Raw genomic sequence first — 23,154 nt, forward strand, 5'->3', positions numbered from 1 at the left:
AAACTGAAAGTGAGACTGTTTTTCCTCATTTTGGATGCCAGCTATTCCAAATTTGTCAGTCTTCTTTGTAATAGTTCTCAGCAATACGATGATGTTCACTCACAGCTACCACTACCTCAAGGTCAAAGACATGCTATCCATCCAGACATGCCCTGTTGCAACTTGTCTATAGAGGCTTAAAGGACAAGTTCAGCCAAAATGACAAATGTAATAATTATCTACTCACCCCCACGCCGACCGAAGGACGGGTGAAGTTTTTTTAGTCCACAAAACAGCCCTGGAGTTTCACAGCAAAACACCATTGCAGCATTCTCCTAAACAATTGAAGTGAATGGTGACCAACTTTCAAACGTAAAAAAAAACACACACAAAACATAGAACACATCCATACTTCTTGCCTGGCGTAATCCAAGTGTCCAGAAGCCCCACGATGCCAAGTTGACTTGAAAATACGTCATTTACACCTTGTGCTGCTCCCACCGTTCTTCTTGCATCCTTCCAATACTAGTAAAACCAGCATTTGGCACTAACCCAATGAAGTCCACGCACCGAAAGGTGTTGGTTTCACAAATATATTTGTCTGCAACTGCAAGTGTTGCTGAAACCTGCTGAGGCATAGGCAGAGCATCTGCATATTAAAAAGTCTCCAATAAAAATGAAATTTATTATGGCATTGTAATGGTAGTCTTGTGAATTCTGCACTTAAGAGGCTTAGAAACACACTTTGGTTAGGAGCCAGAATGTGAACATTTATTGCAAAATATATATTTCAGGGCAATCTAAGCAGAACAAAAGTGGAATGAAAAAAAACACCTCAATTCCACATTATGATGATAAAAAACAAACAAACAAACAAACAAAAACACAAAATCTTAACCAACTTTATGTCACAATCAAGCGATTCTACTTTGGCATTAAATGTCTCATTAAATTTCAAAACAGGTATACAACGACAATAAAAACAGAAATATCCAGTGTGAAACTTGCGCTGAAATTTGTCTGGATATGTCTGATTGGAAATGGACTTTGGCTGGTGTTACTTAACTTAACCGTAGACCTGAATTAAAAAAATCTAAATGGAAAGGATTTACAGAACCACAAATCCAATATTGCTTTGCTCGCTATTTCTAAACATAAGGAGAACTTTAACCGTAAGAAGGAAGTAACAGGAAGAGCTTCAGGGATAAGGCAAAGAGAATGGATCAGGAGACAATAGATCTTGTAATATTTCTTTGGCTAGCTGGTCAGAAGGATCTGTCATCTGACCGTGCTCCCAGAGATCTGATCTGGTCCAGAGTCTCCTGGCCTCGGTAGGCTTTCCCCTTGGATCCTTCTGACCCTGAATGACCTGCTGCCAGTCGCCTCCCTCCTCCACTGTTGGACCCCAATGATCCCACAGACTCCGCCTTCTCACTCACGATGTCACTAAGGCTCGACCTCACAGACAAGTCACCACGGGACCCGTTGCTACGGGAAGCATCACTGTGGACAGAGCTGTAAACGTTGCTGTAGTTGAAGCTGTATCCATGGGAACCATCACTATGGTGGCCACTGCCATAGCTATGGTGAGAGTTGCCATTTCTGTGGTGGTGGCTTGGCTTAGACACATCTTCACAAGAATCACCAGCGTGGGAACTTTTGTTGGCAAGGGAACACATGCCATAGGATTTTTGGCTGCGGAAACTGCGCTCAGACCCAGACTCCTGCTGGGCTTCAGGCTTGGAGTACTGATCTGGTTCCTCTCCTCCACCCTCCAAATCCACACAAGGGTCTATGGCAGGTTCACTAGCCTGCTTGAAAGGTGCTTCCAATGGCCTATCCTCAAGCACAAATGCTCTGGGGGAGGACGGAGGTCTGGGGACGGCTGTGTCAACTGGTCCCCCTGAGGAAGCAGGCAGGGCACTACTTACCTGGGGACAGGAGACAGAGATCTGATAAGGAAACTGAGTCTCTAGTACCAGAGATAAAGAACATATACAGTTAGGTCCATATATATTTGGACATTGGACACAATCCTCATCATTTTAGCTCCACCACAACACCACCACAATGGACTTGAAATGAAACAATCAAGACGTGCTTTAACTGCAGACTTCCAGCTTAATTTCAACACATTTTGTGTTGCACCCCTCTTTTTAAGGAACCAAAAGTAATTGGACAAACTAACAATCATAAATCAAATTGTCACTTTTAATACTTGGTTGCAAATCCTTTGCAAACCCATAGACATCACCAGATGCTGGGTTTCATCCCTGGTGATGCTCTGCCAGGTCTCCACTGTAACCGTCTTCACTTCCTGCTTGTTCTTGGGGTATTGATGATGTAACCGCTGACAATAACAGCAGGAAGAATTCTGAAGTGTTTCAGGCAATATTATCTGCTCATATTCAGCCAAATGCTGCAGAACTCATGGGACGGTGCTTCAGAGTACCGATGGACACTGACCCGAAGCATACTGCAAAAGTAACCAAAGAGCTTTTTAAGGCAAATAAGTGGAAAGTTCTGCAATGGCCAAGTCACTTGGCCTGAATCCAATTGAGCATGCATTTCACTTGCTGAAGACAAAACTGAAGGGAAAACACCCCAAGAACAAGCATGAAGTGAAGACAGTTGCAGTGGAGGCCTCGGAGAGCATCACCAGGGACGAAACCCAGAATCTGATAATGTCTATGGGTTCCAGACTTCAGGCTGTCATTGACTGAAAAGGATTTGCAACCAAGTATTAAAAAAGTGACAATTTGATTTATGGTTATGTTTGTCCAATTACTTCATCTTGATTGCACATCTTGATTGTTTCATTGTAAGTCCATTGTGGTGGTGTACAGAGCCAAAATGATGAAGATTGTGTCCAATGTCCAACTATATATGGACTTAACGGTAGGACCATAACATGTTCACAGAGGGCATGAACACAGGCAATACTCAAATATTGGTGGTATCAAAGATACAAATACACAACTGGTGAGAATTGCATTAACCAATAGAGACATAACACAATAGAGTACAAAGTTCACATCACACCGGTCATTTCATTAACCATTCCCTGACAATGCTGTGCATATTCTTACCAAAGATGCAGCGTCAATCTTTGCCCGAATATCCTGATACTCCCCTCCACTTCCAGTCAGTGACGCTGCACCATCCAAGGGCTGTACTACTGTCGAGGAGAACTGAGGTTTCTCCAGAGGGTGAAAGTCTGACTGGTCAATTCCAGCAATGGAAGCTAGCTGACCTAGACTAGAAAACAGGGGAGAAGGAATTTATTAGAATCAAAATGGCAAGGAATCAAACATTTTCAAATTACAAGACTGTTAATATAAAACAGGAAATATGCAATCTTGCAAGTGCACTGTACTAGCTTTGGCTGGAAGTCTGGTAAATGCTGTGTTCTGTAGGCCATTTTAATTGAGCGTTGGGAGCATGGTGCTAGGAGTCAGCAGTTGCAGTTGCAGAGTGGAACAAACTGCCTCTCCCAATCAAAGAAACAGAAAGTAAGGTGGCTTTTAAAACAAAGGTTAAGAAACAGCTTTTTAGCAACCTGTCTGCATAACCTGCCATTTCTAATTGTGATGTATTGTGATACGTTGTTGATTTGCTGATATTATTGTCTGTTTTTATTGTTTCCGCTCTGACTGAAGTTGAGCACTTTTAGATAGTGATATAGTATATGTGTTTTTTTTGTCATTTTAGCCCTAACACTAACCCATTTTTAATGTTGTATTCATCACTTGTATTGCACTTCACCAGATGCCTGTCTCCACAGGGGACACTCGACACAACAGGGACAGCGATGGAAATAAGTCCTGGACTTTTTCGTTTTATCCCTGACACCGCAGTATTTTGTCTTATGTATTGCATACTGTCTAATAAAATCAAATAAAATCAAAACCATCTTTACACCATCTCTGGCTACTCTCACAGCAAATCAGCGCATCTCCTAGTTTGGTCCGTCAAACTTTTGTCATCCAAATAGAAGAAGATATATAACAACTAGCTACTCGCTAACCTGTTACTCTCTACTACAAAGCACAATGGAGAAAGTTTGCTGCAAGTTTGAGCTCTTAAATATAAACTCTGACGTTGCTATAACACAGTGTCCCTCGTAACAGCAGCGGCACACAACTACAACTTTAGAGGGAGTCATCATTTTGGCCAGTTTACTGCACTACTCCGGAAAGTCCGACAGCAGGGACTTCCAAGGTGGCTGCTAAACAACAGTGTTGCAATGATGTGATTTTGTCAGAAAATCCAAGACAAATGATAATGGACGTCGTGCAGCTAAACAAGCTAATTGACCAAACATCCCTGACAAAATATCTTCTCCCATTTAATAAGTGCTGAACTGTTAGGTTCCGTTAAAACTATTGCTTCGTCAGAGAACAGCAGTAAAGTAATAATGGTGCCAAGCACCAGCCTGAAGCAGGTACTGTACATCTTTTAAGATGTAAACCCATGCTAGAGTGGACTGACTGGAATCAGATACTTTTATCCTCATTACATACTTTGGAGCATGGAAATACACCTTATATGATCATTTTATCTTCAATCTTCAATTCAGAATCTTTACAAATAATGTATGGCTCGTAACCAAATCTATTGAGTAATAACTTGGAAACTCAGGTAGGAACGAAACAGAGAGAAAGAGAGACTGCAGCCAGTTCTCACCTTCAAGGATATTATGGGGTGGATTATGTTCCCTACCCTACCAAATGCCTATGCTTCATGGACCTGGGTTGTAAACCACACTGCAGCCTAATTTTGCATTCTTTTAGTGTTACTTACTTACTTTAGTATGAATAAAAGCAGATGAGAAGCATGTGAGCAGAGGGAACATTCAACTTTACTTCCTCTGGTGATTCTGTCAGAATGAAACACTCTAGTTTGACCTGAACTGAGTGCCAAGTCCATGCCATGGCCAGAAGGCCCTCAGCATGAAACTGAAATCACCCCCCACACCAATGGTCAACAGTCCATTTGGTCAAATACTCTGTCCTGGATCAGGAACACCAGATACTTTTATATGGAGCACATTGTGACTTTGTCCTTGATGTTTGTTGGCACACAAATTAAGCATTTCTTGGAAAACTTGAAGAGTTATGTTCCAGGAAAACCCACAATAATAAACCTACACACCTTGGATATTAAATGTTTATTGAAGGGAACATTTCTGAAATTAATTTTTAATTGGAATTAGTATTTTCAAACTGCCAAGAGTTTTTTTTTAAGGCAAATGGCTTTCATGATAACGATGTTATGAATGTACTATTAATCTGAGACGTATGAAATATTTGCCTAGGTGAAGAGTTAATTAGTTTATCCATTGATTTCAATTGTGTTGGCTGTCCAAAAAATGTAATGATGTCCCCTGCACCAGGTGTCGTTCTGATGATAACCTTGGTGACGACAATGACAATGATGACAGCGGTGGTGGCATCGATGCCCCGCATCGGATTTAGATGCTCATGCAAGCACGCTTATTCTGTATATCATATGCCCCACTTTATTATCAATACTTAATCTTTGTTTGCCCACTCTCAGCACTCACTGCACACCAGACCGTCCTGGAAGGAGCATAGGGGCATTCCTCTCTATGAGACCCACCCAAAGTTTTTTCCATTCTTTTCACTAGTGAAGCTTTCATAGGAATTGCTCTTTTTCAGCGTTTTTCCTGGCTCAGGATGGGCCTTTTGGGGGGCTGGTGCACAGGGTGACTAGTAAAGTATGACTTCACTTTTGGGTTAGTCAGTGTCTGGTCAGCGTTACAGTCTATCAGTCATTGTCAGAGATTATGGAGCAATGTGTTTTCAGAACACCCCAAGTTTCAGAGATTGTAATTTCGATGTACAAGTGTAGGACGTTGACATTTTCTGTAAAATGATACAAAGGGGGGGTGGGGGGGGGGACCTCTTTGGGGGGCACCAAAAATCCCTCTATGCAGGAAAAACCCTGCTCTTTTTCTGATTGAGGGTCTGAAGTTAGAAGGTGCCATTTTCGTTTATTGTTTCGTAATGTGGGCATTATGAACTGAAGGCCTTTGGGACTTTCACTGTGATGAAGGAGGACTATACAAATACACTGGTGTTAACTTGTTTGCTCTGCTCGCTCTTAAAAGACTATGATTAACCCATTCTGAAAATGTGTTACAACGAGTTGTAGGCCATCACAATATAATAAGCACCACCAGAGGTCAGTACTAGGGGTCATGACCCTAGTACTGACCTCTGGTGGTCAGGTTTGTGTGAACTGGATCATCCATTACTGCCCTGATGAAGGCCGTGCGTGGCCAAAACATGTTTTTTAATTTGTCCAAACAATGGACTAAGGATTTATATTAAAGCTTTTTTAAATCTTTGAAGAGTGCGTTGGTTCAGCTTTTTTGACTAACACGTCACAATTTTTTGTCTTAAGATTGATCTTACATGAGGGCCATCAGCTGGACCATAAGAGGGAATTACAACAGGAATCTCAGACATGTCCAGTTCAACAAAAAAAAAACATATATATACATATATATATATACACAGTATATATATATATATCTTGCATCATTTGACTTCAGCAGACTAGACTGTTTTGTTCCCATAGAAGGTGTTGTGGTAGAGAGATGTTTCCATACTTTACAAGACTTGCAAATTAATAACCATACATTGGAATGTATCGAATTCCATACTTTCAGGCTTTCCAAGAGTTCCAGAGTCAGACTCATGTCGGAACTTTTCTTTTGTCCACCTAGACCCAGAAGCAAAATGGCACACTTCAGGTGAAAATAGAACTAGAGTACGGACAGGTTTCTAATACTACCTACCCAGCATCCTTGAGGAGATCCAGGAAAGCATGGAATTTGGTGAATGAGGTCTCGATGCTCTGGAGGACTGCCTCGTCCTCAAGAGCACTGGAAGCAGCTGCAGCTGAAGCAGAGGCAGGTGCTGCAAGCGCCTCTGACAGGGAGAGGTTGATGCTGCGAAGACGGGCATTCTCCAACTCGTACTGAATAGGGGAGAGGAAAAGACAATAAAAGGTGATCTTGAAATTCATTAAGATATTCGAGCTATCAAGTCTTTTGTAATCATTTCGTACTGATTGCTTGCTATGGTCATTTATGTATTTTCCCGATTGGCAACACCAGGGCAGGAAATTTACCTTTTAGCTCACTGGCCACAGAGGCTGACTGATTCCAAAAGGCCAATAGCCACTTGGGTTGTTATGTATAAGCTATTATGAGCTCTTACCAAGTTTCAGCACAGAGTGGTACACAGAGTGAGTTCATTAATACACACGTTTCAACCTCTGGTCTTCGTCAGGCTGTAGAATACCAGAGGTTGAAACCTCTGGTCTTCATCAGGCTGTAGAAGACCAGAGGTTGAAACGCGTTGCATCTCTTGTGCCCTTGTCCTCCTCTGAAGATGTACGTTGTATTAACTGATTAAGTATACCTGTACATTACTTCTTTATTCAATTATTCTATAAGCATCAAGAAGCTCCTTTTTCTATTTACTATTTACATTGGCCTGCTGAGCTACCTTGACGCCACTTTTTGATTTTTCCTCATACTCTGGATATGAAAAGCATTCCATAGCTTAGCATCATCAGTACCTCCATGAGCCTTGACTCAGATTTCAGTCTGGCTCTGCGCTCTTCAGCTAGTCTCAGGCGACACTCGTCTAACTCCATCTGCAGGGCAAAAACATATACTGCATGTTGAAAGTCATAATTACAGTTTGCATGTGTGGATGTGAGTGAGTGAGTGAGTGAGTGAGTGAGTGAGTGAGTGAGTGTGTGTGTGTGTGTGTGTGTGTGTGTGTGTGTGTGTGTGTGTGTGTGTGTGTGTGTGTGTTTAGGCAACTGGCTGGCAAAGGGTCAAAACTGTGCATTTGTAGTTCATGTTTAGGATAACTCAGCCATTTTGTTATGGAATAATACATCATTCATTCAAAAAGGTGTACTTGTCTTTACACTTAGGTTTGTACTTGTAAACTTAGTTTTGCAAGTTTGTACCTTCAGGTCCGTGGTTGCACGCTTAAATTTGCAAGGTTGTACATTCAGCTAAGTGCTTTATTAGTAGTGGGAATGGATGTTGCCTGCTACAGTGTAAAGCCCTTCGAACACTGAACCAAGATATTCCTACACTCTCACATTTTGAAATAATTTATCTAGCTTTTGCTGAAAAAAACACAAATCAAATTGTAAATGGTAAATGGACTGCATTTATAAAATTGCCTGGGTCCAGAGCTTCAAATCTGCCCAGTTCGCCGTGGAGTGTAACAAGTTGACAATTCAGTGTGATATCAGGCTATTTATAGAGCGCTTAACAATTAATACCTCACATTCACCCATTCATACACCGAGGGCGGCGGCAGCTAAGCAAGGCGCTAACCAACTCGTCAGGAGCCATTAGTAAAGGGTTCCGTGTCTGTCTTGCTTAAGGACACGTCGGCACGCTGCCGGGAGGAGCGAGCCTCGAACCTTCCGATTCCCAAGCAGCAGCTCTACCTCCTGAGCTCCTGCCATTGAAAGCGTGTAGAAGGCTGAAGAGCAGACTGCTGTTACGATTTGATTGGTTTAAATATCTAGCAAAGTGTATTGTTCGCAACCATCCCAAAGAAACTGATTGGTCAAAATTTGAAGGTCCAACCCGCTCTCCCTGGCAGATTTTTCACCCTTTAAAAACCTATATTTACAAAACATTACCATGTAGTAAACCTGTCAAAAGTCTGTGAGTGCACAGACGCACATCTGCCCATGATTTTCTTGTCTCCCAGTGGATAAGACTGAAACTGCAAGCACAGAACTGAATATACAGACTTGCAAAACAGAGTTTACAAGCACATAACTGAATGTACAACCTTGCAAAAATTAAGCTTGCGACCAAGGACCTGAGGTAGAAACTTCAGCACTTTAAGAAAGACATAAATTCCAAGTAATTAAAAGTCCCACTTTGGGATGTGTCAAACCTCCATCTGCTGAAACGGTCGTCCAGTTATCCGCTCTCTCAGACTGAGAGGAGATGGTCTCTGCTCCATTTCCACCACAATTTCCTGATCCTCCGCCTCCTCCTCTCCCTCTGAATCTGACTCCACGGTAACCTTCACAGTAGCTGCACCCTGATGAAGAACATGGATTTAACAGTATGATAATAAGACCAAGGTGAAATAGCGATTTAAAATTAATTAAATTTGTTTTCTGAATTTGAATGTTCTTGCTAGGGGGTTTCTCCCAAAAGTGGTAAATCGGTTCCATCTTCTATTCCAGTCTGTAATGGGCGGGGCGTATAACAGATGCAGGAAGACCCAAGGAATCCTGGGAAAGATTAATTTTGACTGTAGACACTACAGTTCAAAAGTTATGGACCAAAAGGTAAGGAGGGCTGTTATAGCGTCAATTGGTGTAATTTTTAGACCATAGTAAAAGGGGACTCTCTGAACTTACCTACCAAGTTTGGTAGCTGTAGCTATTATGGTTTCTGAGCTACAGCTACTTTTATGCAAAAAAAACATTTTTAACCCCATGCAAGTGAATGGGGGAGATTAACACATAATTGTGGATATTGCAAAAACCGCACGACAAATCTCTCTCTTAACGTAATAGCACACCTCTCCTTAATGAGCCGCACATTTTGAGCTCCCGCATGTCTATGTAGTGTGAAAACTGTAGGAGAAATAGCGTAGACAACTTCAGTTGTGTCAGACGGTAACACACGCACACACACGACCGAACACATGATCTCCTCCCGGCCTCACCTGGCAGAGGCAAACATGCTAAAATGGGTCACCAAACATACTTTGGCTTTTTAGGGACCAACTCCTCCGTGTTGTTATCCATGCCGCTACATTGTCGAATGAAAAGGGAGAGGGGAAGAAACCTTTGGATATATGTTATGAGCTAGATAACTGCAACTGATATGTGCACTATAGCATGATACAATCTCTCTGGAAAGGCAGATTGTGGAAACATTTTAATCGTTCACAATCTAAGACGGTCAGAGATCACACAACCCTACGTACCAGACTGCCAAAAGCAAATGCATAAACAAACTGAAAGTTTTACAATTCATGATTTGTCAAGACATTGCTGCTTATCTCTAGATCAGCCATTATTCAGAGGATGATGCAGTTTGGATGTAAATATAGCTGGAGAAGACAAGGTGTTCCTCACCTGAAAGCTCTGCTCCACCACAGTAACTCCAGGAGGTAGACCTCTGGAACAAAAGCAAACAATATAGTGTGACTATCATTAGTGCAATGTAAGTGTTACCTCTGGAGGGCTCTTTCCTCTAAAGTAATGGCAAGAAAAGACTGCCAGGTAATATCCCACTGCTTGCATCTCTCTCTGTTAACTAGACATAGAACACAACCTGGGGCTTTTGTATTCAAGGGCACGCTTCATATAAATGATCACAGGCTCAATGACATTGTCCTACATCTGTCAAGCTTCAGAAGAACTGATCTAAAATAGGATTTAGGACATGACAGTGAATAGCCAAGGAGACAGTCCACAGTTGGCTGAGACTGTTCAGTCATTGGACCAAATGCTTTTTCCCTGAAAACATTCATCAGTTTGGGCCATGCTGTTGTGCTAAACCCAAATCCTTGCCAAATGCAGCTTTTATTGATGAAACTGAAAGCGAATTGGCCGACAAACATGTGCTCACCTCTGGCGCTCAGCACGAGCAGCAGCACGCCAAGGAACAGAACTGGAGCGGGAATGAGGCTTCTGTTGCTGAGCGGTACCTGGACTCCGCTTCCCAGCTGACATTGCTTTTCGAGGGGCTGCGAAGAAGAAATAGAGCCATGTATGGAAGATAAACCAGAGTGGAAATCAACAAGGTTTCAGCACAGAACTGGGAATTCAACAATGCAAAGCTTGCAAATCCAAAGGAACTTTTTCTGAAAACAATGGCAATCAACAGCATCAGTAATGGTTCCAGCAGGTTCCAACGATCACAAGCGAGAAAATAAATCTTTAACAGTTGAAATTAAATCTTTTCAGTTAGTGATATTGAGACAGCGTGGCACTTTGCCTCCTTTGCTTATGATAATTTACCAGAGGCTAACCACAATGGCAGTATGTGCACTTGTCTTACAATATCAGCATACATAGCATGCCCGATTGCTCAAGTGACATCACTGAAGACATCACAATTAACTGATTTATGACATCACTGATGATATCAGAAATCGTGACTAACAGACACCGCCCCCAAAACCGTGAATAACACCACCCGCCCACTTAGGTGATGATGATGATGGCGATGACAACGGCAATGATGATTCCAGCAAGTCAATAATTAAAAACACTTTGAACATTGTATTTGACACATGATCCAGATATGTTTGTACAGGTTTGCTGAGTTGTGGCTGTATGTATGAATATATGTATGTATGTATGTATGTATGTATGTATGTATGTATGTATGTATGTATTAGGGGTGGGAGAAAAAATCGATTCACCTAAGTATCGCGATTTTTAATGTCACGATTTTTTGGATCGATCTTTTATTCCAGAATCGATAATCGCAAATTAAATTTTTTTTTTTTTTTTTTTTTTTTTGGTGCTTGCAGTCAGGCCACTCACTGAACAGCAGGCTAGGCGCCGCCTACTGGTTTACTAGTGGTTTTATTACTTTATTAGTTAGTCTGAAGTAATAATTACACTTCAGGGTTAAAGTGGGTGCATCTCATTGTAAAATTGGACTTCAAACGGCCCAAATCTGGCTTCAAACGGCCCAAATTTCACGCGCGTTGGCCCATATCGGCCTGGCCTGCTTGGTATCTAATGCCCGGCCTGAATTATGATCCCAGTCCGCCCCTGTTTTTAACTATATCGCCCAGCCCTACTCATGATATATAATATACAGTCTCTAGTGTATGATTCAACTTTTCCCATGTTCTAATCTACGGTAGTGTAAAAAAGCAAACAAACTGAAAAAATAAAAGAAAAAAATAAACAAAAATCGCAATAAATCGTAATATCGAATCGCAATAATCGTAGAATCGCAATAATCGTGAATCGCAATATATATCGAATCGGCACCAAAGTATCGTGATAGTATCGAATCGGGAGATAAGTGAATCGGCACAGCCCTAGTATGTATGGAGTAAAAAAGTAGGACAGGAGGATGACAGTGACCTGAATTCTTACCATGTCTCCACCAGAACCCACTACTAAAGGGTCAAAAGGTAAGAAGTCAAGAGAGAGAACAGTTAAGTAAGAGATAACAGCAGTGCTTAAGATGTTACTTCTCTTTGAGGTGTAAGGTGAAGAGATGCAAACTTGAGTGTGCAAAAGGTGACAGATACCAGGTCAAACTACTCATAAATCATTGTGCCCTATTTTGGGATCAAAAAAGTGGCCGTCACCTAAAGGTGTCTAGTTTGTACACACACACACACACACACACACACACACACACACACACACACACACACACACACACACACACACACACACACACACACACACACGCGCCGGGGTCTTCTTCCTGAAGCTCATGGAAAAGCATGCACTGTTCCTGACATGTTTTGTTTCATGACATGGATTTAGTGCCGAGAAGATACAGCACAAGGAGTTCAAAATAATTCAACTTTAAGTGCAAAAAGCGTAAATCAACAATACATTTGCAGACTGCATTAAAGTTTGTGACACCAATCTGAAGAGCAGGGGAGAAGCTGAAATAGTATAACACCACCATTATTATGATTATCATTAATAGTTATTGTCTTAATGTAGAGGTTGCATGGTTGGTATATATAATGTGAGGTTCTCTGTACTCTTGAAGGTAGCAGCATGTAGTGTAAAGTACCTACCTATCCTAAATGTGGCTTTCCCTCTGACTGTACTGGACAGTGCTCGCCTCTTAGGACCACAAGGTTTCTGTGGCTCTTTGGGTGCAGGAGGAGCAATCCAGCAGTACTGCAATACACAGCAGGGAACACATCTCATCAAACACAGATGCACTGCTATCATTCATTCATTCATTCAGTATCTGTCCCACTGATGACATCATCAGTGATGTCATAAATCCCACTGATGACATCATCAGTGATGTCATTAATTCACTCACACACACAAGGCTATAGTGCCGTGATGATGTCATTATCAGTGATGTCATAAATTCCACTGATCATAAATTCACTCTCACACACACACAAGGCTGATGTCAGTGATGTCACTGATGACATCATTAGTGATGTCATAAATTCACTCACACTATCATCAGTGATGTCATCAGTGAGTGATGATGTCATCAGTGATGTCATCAGTCTGAGGCTCACGAGAGAGACTGAGGAGGGTCACGAAAGAGACTGAGGGAGAGGGAGAGGGAGAGAGAGGAGAGGGGGAGAGAGACTGAGGGAGAGGGAGAGAGAGGAGGAGAGACTGAGGGAGAGAGAGAGGGGGAAGAGACTGAGGGAGAGAGAGAGAGGGGGAGAGAGACTGAGGGAGAGAGAGAGGGAGACAATAGGGCAAGGCCACACAGGAGCCGAGCTGCAGACAAGGCCGTACAGCGGCCGAGCTGCAGGCAAGGCCGTGCAGCGCCCGAGCTGCAGGCAAGGCCGTGCAGCGGCCAAGCTGCAGGCAAGGCCGTGCAGCGGCCGAGCTGCAGGCAAGGCCGTGCAGCGGCCGAGCTGCAGGCAAGGCCATGTAGCGGCCGAGCTGCAGGCAAGGCCGTGCAGCGGCCGAGCTGCGAATGCGAGCTGCAGAGCCAGCTCGGCGAGCTGCAGGGCCAGCTCGGCGAGCTGCAGGATGGCCTAGGAATCGAGCGCACGTAGCGCGCGAGATGCCTAGTGTATCAAATGAGAAACACGCATGTTCCATTCATTTTAGACACATTTTATAGAGTCTAAACAATATTTTCTTATAAATTAAACTTGCACATTATACATAAAAAATCGGGGTGATCTATTTCTTTCATCATGAAAGGAATAGATCTCAGAAAAATGAAAATACATGCTTTTCCATGAATTTCAAAAAAAGAAAAGGAAAATTGTTTTCAAAATCAACAGTTGTAGTGAAGACTTGCACTCGCACTGGTGTAAACATAGGTCTTTTGGACTCATAGTGCAACCGTATGGCTTCAGAAAACTTACTATTATAAAGCACAAGCTATTACCAGAAATTGTGTGGTTGTTTCTTCTCACCTTTTTTGGAACTTTCACGTTTGCTATGCTATGTGAACATACAAACGCCACTTGTGTTTTTCAAATGACATGAAATGTCAGTAAATAATGATTTTTAATTATTTATTTATTTATTGGGGGGGGGGGACTAACCCAAAACACTCACACTTACCTCTGATGACTGGCCATCAGCATTCATCAGAATCTTCTCTATTGTGGTTTTAATGAGGCCCTTGTCTGTTGGAGGACAGAGAAGCACATGTAACAAGTAAGAAGTTGGAATTATTTTGAAAGTTTTAAGTGGAAGTTTCCATTTTGTTTTGGGTTGGCCTGACACTGGGCAGCTGTGTGACTGAGAACTGCTCAGGGAGGAGGGAGGGGGAAGAGAGCCCGCTGCGGGAAGCAACTGAACGGGTTGAGATGCGAATCGATCTAAAAGTTTAGATGCCGATCACCCCATGCTGCTTTCCTGGGTAAAGAAAAAATGTTTATAAGCTGTACTTTCGATGTAAAAAAAAAGAAAAGTATGTGGATCTATATTTCATGACAATACATTCGGTCAATGATGTATCCTGATTATTAGAATACTCACTGTAGTAACTTAAAGGATAACTTTGGTATTTTTCAACTTGGACGCTATTTTCTGAACTTTTTGGGTCTAGGGGACTAATCGTGAAATCAATTTTTTAAATTGGTCCACTATTGACCGAGATAAGGTTAGTTTGAAGTGGAGCAAATGAGATAGAATGTAACCCAACGGGGCAATTGTGCATCGTCAATGCACATTCGCTAAAAGTGCTGGTTCTGGTTCTTCCACTGGCAGGCTCAAACTGTTATTATACTCTAAGTGTCTGGCAACACGGAAATTAACTTACTGGTGGACAGAGAAACGACTTTATAGATTCAATATTCTCCAGGTGTTTACTGGTGGACAGAGAAACGACTCTATAGATTCAATATTATTCTCCAGGTGTTTACTGGTGGACAGAGAAATTAATCTATAGATTAAATATTATTCTCCAGGTGTTTACTGATGGACAGAGAAACAACTCCATAGATTAAATATTATTCTCCAGGAGAATATTTAATCTATAGAGTCGTTTCTCTGTCCACCAGTAAACACCTGGGAATAATATCTAACCTATAAAGTAATTTCTCTGTCCACCAGTGCAGAATATTTAATATATAGTAGTTTTTCTGTCCACTAGTGGTGTTTACTGGTGGACAGAGAAATGACTCTATAGATTAAATATTATTCTCCAGGTGTTTACTGGTGGACAGAGAAATGACTATAGATTAAATATTATTCTCCAGGTGTTTACTGGTGGACAGAGAAATGACTATAGATTAAATATTATTCTCCAGGTGTTTACTGGTGGACAGAGAAATGACTATAGATTAAATATTATTCTCCAGGTGTTTACTGGTGGACAGAGAAATGACTATAGATTAAATATTATTCTCCGGGTGTTTACTGGTGGACAGAGAAATGCCTCTATAGATTAAATATTATTCTCCATGTGTTTACTGGTGGACAGAGAAATTACTCTATAGATTAAATATTATTCTCCAGGAAGGTACTGGTGGACAGAGAAATTGGACATACATTTCCATTGAAAACATCTGGTCTGTCTGTAGAGCAGTGATTCCCAACCTGTGGTCCGCGGCCCCCTGGTGGGCCGCGAAGGTATTGCAAGTGGGCCGCCAAATCATTTCCAAAAAAGTATGATTTTTGAAAAAAAAAAAAAAATCAATTTTTTTTTTGAAAGATTTTGAAAAATCATACTTGAAAAAGTATGATTTTTGTTTCTTTGATGTTATTGCTTTTGCTTGAATTGAAGTTTCATCTTTACATCATCTTTATATTGGGTTTGTGTTTATTTGTAACCCTATCGATTTAATGGGCTTTCTTCTGATATTTGGATTTTGTTTGGATCTGATATTGGATGTCAAATTGTTATGAGAATGCATTTTTCCATTGTTGAAGGATACCGTTATTTATTAATCATGTGTTAATTAGCCTGTTACAGACAGCCCCTTGCTTGTCATTTCTGACATCTGTGTGGTGCTGATGGACAGCTCCTTGAATGATTGGTGTGTGTGTGTGTGTGTGTGTGTGTGTGTGTGTGTGTGTGTGTGTGTGTGTGTGTGTGTGTGTGTGTGTGTGTGTGTGTGTGTGCGTATGTGTGTGTGTGTGTGTGTGTGTGGACAGCTCCTTGAAAACTGTAATACTGAAGGTGTTGCAACATGTTACAGGTGCTGTGTTAGTGACTGTGGAGCTTCCAACATGTTTCTCCTGTATTCAGTTCAGTCCTTTATGTTCAATTTTCAATAAAAAAGTGCTCTGAGAACGCATTATATGGCCTTTGTATTTATGGGGTCGGAGGTGGGCCGCGAACATTTTTGAGACATAAAAGTGGGCCCTGAGTTGGAAAAGGTTGGGAACCACTGCTGTAGAGCATCTGTACCTCTTTATCTAGACTAGAGGCAATGCACCATGTTAGCCAAACTTCCATGCAGTGTCAAGAAAACAAGAGAGGAAAATGTGATGAATTCTGTTGTAGTAGTTTCTCACCAACTAAAGGGTTACTCCGGATATCCAGGACACAAAGAGTAGAATTAGTTTTCAATGCTTCAAGCAGATAACGAGCTCCCTCATTGGAGAGACCGCACTTCTGGAGGTCCACCGCTGTCCAACAACAGTCCAAAACAGGGAGGGAGAACTCGATTAGAACACATAACGACAACAAGGTGTGGAGAATAGCTCTTCTTCTAATGTTCACATGCATCACACACACATACACCCGCACGCACACCTCCTAACCTTTAACCCAAAGGTCCTCTGCCAATTCGTGTGCCAGCGCTGCAGCCCCCTGGTCCCCTATCAGAGTGTTAGAGTTGAGGGTGACACGCCGGAGACCTCCCATTCCCTCAAAGTGTGGCTGTCGATACCTCAGAGACTCTGCCCATGCTGTACCATGCCTCTGCATTCCCTGATGCTGAGAGAACATTTGCATGGTTGTAAAATGCAGGAGAGTAATTTTTCCCACATTCTAGTATTAAATGCTTAGCAAATAATCAATTTCAGCAACAATGACCGTTATAATTTACATGTTTAAATAATCAACACTAGATGGAGACAGAGTTAACTGAATTTGCAGAAAGAGGTTGTTGCCGTTTTCCAGAATAGATTAGAAAAACAATGTGCAAGTTAATGTCTTGTAGAAATTAGATATTACACCTTGATTATGTTGGCCATATGCTCTGCTCCTCTCCAGGTGAGATTACATCCTGTAAAATCTACTGTCCTTATGGTTGCAGAATACTTCACACTTTGGCAAATGACTACAAAAATAAGAAAATGACAATTAGAGAGAGAACCATCTCACATACAGTACAACCCTAACGAGCGAAGCAAAGCACAATGAAAAGAAGAAGAAGAAAAAACAAGTTAAATCTAAGAGTATGCATACCCTCTAAACCCTGATCGCTGATTGGGCAGTTAGCCAGGGATAGGTTTTCCAAGGAAACACTTTTTGCCACGCCCTAAGATAGAATAGTGTATTACAGAATAGAACATAAGCATGAATGACAAGGGTGGAGCCATCAATCAGCATGTGTCAATATTCTCTCCTTTCTTTCTACCGTTTCAGTTGCTTTTCTACCTTTGTCAATGCGATGAGGTCCCTCTCTCTCAGTGGAAGCCCATGAAGCTGCAGAGTCTTGAGGCTGGGAGAGACAGTCAGACACTCTCTCAGGGCCTTACACAACTTCAGTGTCATGTCCTTACAGCGGATGGCTGGGATCTTCTTCTTGAAGCTAGACTTATAGTACCTACCATCTGAAATGGGAGGCGAAAGGAAGAGATTATGAATGTTTGGCTTACTGAACTGCATAACAAATACCATAAGGTACAGGCACACGTGTGGTGGGTGGGAAATTACATCTAGATTTTCCCTACCGGTTTTACTACCAGATACTAGACATATTGGTCATAACAGTAACAGTAATAAATAGTGTATAATTATACTGGTGTTCCTTTTCTTCTTCTTCATTACTTTCTGTTGATGTGTCAGGCTTTACTCCTGCCTTACCCATGTCTCCAGCACCCAAACTAGCTTGGTATGTGCTACTTATTGCAATGTGATGCAAGTGTTTGTTGATGGACATGGAGCTGAGAATGGGTGGCCAGTCTGTCAGTTTGACCCTGTCTCCATTGAAGTCCAGCATTCCTTTGGACAGGTTCATCTTGACAGCCGGGAGAGGAATAGAGTCCTGTCTGGCGCAGGCATAATCATAGTATGCCATAAAGTCCTGGGCACCCTGCCGCCGAATCTGAGCATTGTCCTGCATCATCTTGGTCCTACAGTAGGAAACAAAATGTATACACCAATCCAAGTTACAATTAATTGTGGACTAGCTAATCGAATGGTTGGTTCCTGCAGTTTTGAACATGCATTGTGCTAATACGCTTTTTAATAATTTATTTATTATCCTTTTCTTTTATTGTGCCAATAAGTTCCAGCATGACCTTGGACAAGACAATGTCAACAGGCTAACTTACAGGCCCAACCCATATCTCCCCCTACCAACCCTCCCGGTCCCTCAGATCCACTTCAGCTGGCCTTCTCTCCACCCCCAAGTCCAACCTCCGCCATTCCGGGAACTCCCTCCCCCTGACATCAGAGAATCAGAGTCCCCCACAGTTTTTCCATCCTGCCTCAAGACCCATCTATTCTCCTCTGCCTTCTCTTAAGTCCCCCCCGTCTATCCCTGTGTACTCTGTGTCATGTTTGTCCATTGTCGCACCATATCGTCGTCCCCTTAGTGTTAGTGTGTAGAGTAAAGCTTGTTTGAGTCCTTGAAAAGCGCTATATAAGTCCCATGTATTATTATTATTCATGTGTGATGAATAGTCCCCATAGTAGCCATTTCATTGTAGAAAGACTATTTACTATAAAGTGACCTATTGTGATAATCACAGAATCATGAAACTTTACAACCACGAACTAGAGACCTAGGGCATTCAGGGGATGCATGGCTTTATATTGACAATACAGGGATTTCAGAATAATTTCCAGAACAGCAGTGCTCGCCACCCAAACGCCAAAAAAATGCAATTCATAAATCTCCAAATGTCAAGTTTTTGATCCCAAATCACAGCATCAGTAGTTAGATGACACATTCCCAAAAGGGTCTAGGTGTCTAATGTGGTATTTTGGAGGCATATTATTTGGCATGCAGCATAGTTTATTACAGTAGCCCTACTACAGTGCGTGGTCAAAATACATGAAACCGTATTTGTTTTTTATTTCATAGATAATAATATTGGATATTTTGACTGCTGAACTGGAAATTTCCTTTCTGGAAACCTGGTCACCTAAGCTAATTCACTACCTTAACTAGATACGAAGTTACGTTAAGATAAAATAAAAATAAAAATCTAATTGAGTAGCTAAGGTTACAGTTGCTGTTAGCTCGCTAACGGTTACAGTTAACGTTATCGCTACAGACAGCGAAGGCTAAGTTAGTGGTTAAGCATTAGCAAGCTAACCTAGCTAATCTCCTAGCAACCAGTGTTTGAGGAGAGAAGCACAATTGTGACTAACGTTATCCAGGTATAACGGTGTTGAACAATGCTCAATACCTTATTGGTGTTTGATGGGACTCCGGTAACCATAACCATTTAAGAGGCACGGCTCTAGCACCGTTTCCCACTGCTGCCCATCTCCTGCTTGTTGTCAACAACAACAACACACAAGCACTCAAAAAGTGGCGCTGCTGGGCAGGGCCATTGAAGCCCCGCCTATATTTATTTCCTTTGAGTTCTTCTTCTTCGTCTTTTAACGGCGGCAACCAGCATCTTAGAAGCATTACCGCCACCTTCTGTTGGAGTGTGGACCACCAGACACCAGATTGTAGTCTAGTAGTCTAGTGTAGCCTACATTTTAATCTTGTTTTTAAATGTTTAAATTAAATTCTGCAACATATGTGTCACAATAAGTTCATTATTGTCTTCATATGAAATCTCAATTCCTGGATCCCCGTCTTTCTAAATCCTTTTATTAGTTAGGCTATATTTTCCTCCTTACATGTTGTAATTCTTCACACTGCATAATTAGCCTACAGTACATGTTCAACTGACTCTTCAATCTGACAGTGGATGCTTTCTCTGCACTTGTTTGTGAACTAAATTAGGACCATTAGGACACAAACTGCAGCTAACAAGCATAACAAAAGATGCAAACAGGTGAGGAGGGAAAGATACTGTAGCGTATCGGGTAATTACGTGTATTGGGGTGTTTCCGTGCTTGGCTAGGAACTGATATGTGTGGGTGTGTTCCTAGGGGGAAGGGGATATATGTGACCAGCGGCCGGGGCGGAGGCCAGTCAGGCTATGCGAGGGAGCTGACCGGGTGGTTGCAGAGCTAGCAGCGAAGCTAGCTGCTAGGAGCGTGTATTGTGAAGACAAGAATAAAAAGCCTGTACCAACTTCAAGTCTCCAGTTCCTTGGACGAAACCCACTTCGTTACATTGGTGCCAGACAGTAAAGCGGTAACGCCTCTGATTCGGTCGAGAGGGGAGAGGGTGAGAAGGAACGGCAAAAGAGACGGGTGGTGCGGCTTTTTGGCTCTAGAAACTAGCGCTAGTAAGTTAGCTACCAGGGGTGCTAACTGCTAACTGCTAGCTGCTAAAACCACGTGCGATGGTGCGCGGAGAATCAAGTATCTCCGGAGAATGGCCATCGGTGAACGGGAGGAAAGGAGAGCTGACGGCGGGGATCAGCTCGATGCTGGCGGGCATGGAGGCCCGTGTGTTGAGAGAGGTCGGACGGCTGGTAGAAGAGACTCCTGCCTGGGCAGTAGAGGTGATGCGGGCGCTGCGAGAAGTCATGCAGCGGGTGGACTTGATGAGCGCGGAGGTAATGCAGCGGGGAGAGCGGCCGGAAGAGCCACGGAAGAGACTGTGTTGGACCTGCAGAGAGCCGGGCCACGTGGCGAGGTGGTGCCGATGCGGTTCCGGGAGACGGACCGGGTATGCGGGACAACGACATGGACAGCAGGGAGCCTGCTGGGCATGTAGCGCGATCGGACATCTAGCCAGAGAGTGTCCAGAGGCTGTCGGAGATCGGGGGGCAGCGGGAGAAGAGAGACGTGCAGGCGGCAGACAGGTGAGACTCTGCTGGACTTGCCAGTCACCGGAGCACTTGGCCAGGGACTGCACTGAGAGTGTGGAGGCCGGAGGTGAGACGCAGGCTGGGAAGAGCGTGAACAGCCAGAGGGAAGAGAGGGACATCGTCTGCAGCGTTGTTACAGTCGGGAGAGCGACGCTCGTGTCTCCGAGTGAGCGAGAGGGGTTACCGCCGGGGGAACCGGCCCAGCCTAACCGCTATACACCCCCTAACGTTGCACTGCGGAGAGCCGAGGGGAAGATCGACGCCGGTGGTGTTCGCTCTGCTGTCCTCAACCCTGGAGGAGGGGGACGGAAAAACGAGCGGAGAGCCGAGGGGAAGATCGACGCCGGTGGTGTTCGCTCTGCTGTCCTCAACCCTGGAGGAGGGGGACGGAAAAACGAGCCAGTGCGAGGCCGGGAGGACGACGCCAGGGTCAGCTGGAGAGTCGACGGGCGCGAGTGGAGACCGGAGGACGAGGATGTCGATCCGGTGCTCGTTCGTGCATTTGGCTACTGGAACAAACAAAAGGGGGGACCGAAAAGAGTGCTTCAGGGGGAATTGGTGAAGCTGGGAAAAGGGGGGATGGAAATGGGGTTTAAAAGAAAAGCTAAGGAAAATGTGGGGGCTTGTGTTCCTAGGGGGAAGGGGATATATGTGACCAGCGGCCGGGGCGGAGGCCAGTCAGGCTATGCGAGGGAGCTGACCGGGTGGTTGCAGAGCTAGCAGCGAAGCTAGCTGCTAGGAGCGTGTATTGTGAAGACAAGAATAAAAAGCCTGTACCAACTTCAAGTCTCCAGTTCCTTGGACGAAACCCACTTCGTTACAATACACTGCTGAATGTCTGAAGACCTTAAGGAGCACACCAGACCCAGGTGCACACAATCAGCATGCCAACCCCATCAGCCAAACCAAATCTAGTAGCCGTGGCCTGCACCTGAGGTGATGTCAGTGACGCACGTGGTCCTGGGCTGAAGTTGCCCTTGTTTTTTACCTGGTCAAGAGAAGGCGTTTTGGAGTGTCAGGCATTCATTCAGTCAGTCGGATAACGGTGATGATTTCATCAGTGATGATGTCATCAGTGCCAAACTTGGGCTGTTGAAACGGTGATGTCATCAGATTCAGTGATGATGTCATCAGTGATGTCATCAGTGCCAAACTTGGGCTGTTGAAAGATGTAGATTCTTCGAATGGTTGCATGAGGTCGCCTGGTTGCTACATCACACACGTGGTCCTGGGCCGAAGTTGCCCTTGATTTGTAGCAGACGTAGGCTACGTCTCTGAGCAGTTTTTACAGCACTGAACGTGACAAATATCTCGCCATGGCCAACTCTGCAGTCCAGCAAAGCACCCCCATCCTTCAGTGTGCCCTGACACCTGACAGCCAACAGATGCTGATGCCTAACAACCAGGTGGTCATAGGTGCAGCAGGAGACCAGATCGGCACAACAGCCACATCCAGCACCCTGTCTCAGACACGGATGCAGCTTCAGGCCGGAGTTATGTCATCTCCTGTGGGAGTGGGAGTGGGACTGTCTCAAGGCAAGAGTGAACCAACAACGAAGAGGGAAATCCAGCATGCAAGAAACACAGAATGGTACGTGAATGTCGCCGGAAGAGAAAGGAGTTTGTTAAATATCTGGAAAACCATGTGGCTGCTCTAGAGAACAGGAACAATACCGTGATTGAAGAACTCAAAAGATTAAAGGGCCTTTATTGTGTTACATCGGGATAATAACCTGTTTGAGAGGAGAGGTCGAGGAGACATCAGCACAGCACAGTTCTTTGGCCGCAGTCCAAGGGAGGAGAGAACATGCACCGAGAATGCACCGACTGACCACCCCAAAGGAGAATGCCTCATCCCCAAGC

The 23,154-nt window shown here is 43.4% G+C and overlaps 1 protein-coding gene across 1 annotated transcript; it reads right to left on the reverse strand.

Annotated features, from left to right (window-relative positions):
* Positions 1–1,244: 1,244 nt before the first annotated feature.
* LOC310784279 (centrosomal protein of 78 kDa-like) lies at positions 1,245–19,818 on the reverse strand (the record flags this gene model as incomplete). The annotated part of the gene is made up of 16 exons (XM_083645295.1): positions 19,762–19,818; positions 18,209–18,477; positions 17,780–17,955; positions 17,588–17,660; positions 17,356–17,459; positions 16,939–17,113; positions 16,690–16,803; positions 14,287–14,351; positions 12,804–12,909; positions 10,649–10,766; positions 10,153–10,195; positions 8,952–9,101; positions 7,594–7,671; positions 6,806–6,987; positions 3,069–3,237; positions 1,245–1,910 (listed from the first exon to the last, which is right to left on the reverse strand). The coding sequence occupies exons 2-16, from the start codon at positions 18,468–18,470 to the stop codon at positions 1,245–1,247; spliced, it is 2,481 nt and encodes an 826-aa protein (XP_083501421.1). The 5' UTR covers positions 18,471–18,477; positions 19,762–19,818.
* Positions 19,819–23,154: the final 3,336 nt, after the last annotated feature.

This window comes from Poromitra crassiceps (genome assembly GCF_964638095.1).
Source record: "Poromitra crassiceps genome assembly, chromosome: 10".
In the NCBI taxonomy this organism is placed as follows: domain Eukaryota; kingdom Metazoa; phylum Chordata; class Actinopteri; order Beryciformes; family Melamphaidae; genus Poromitra; species Poromitra crassiceps.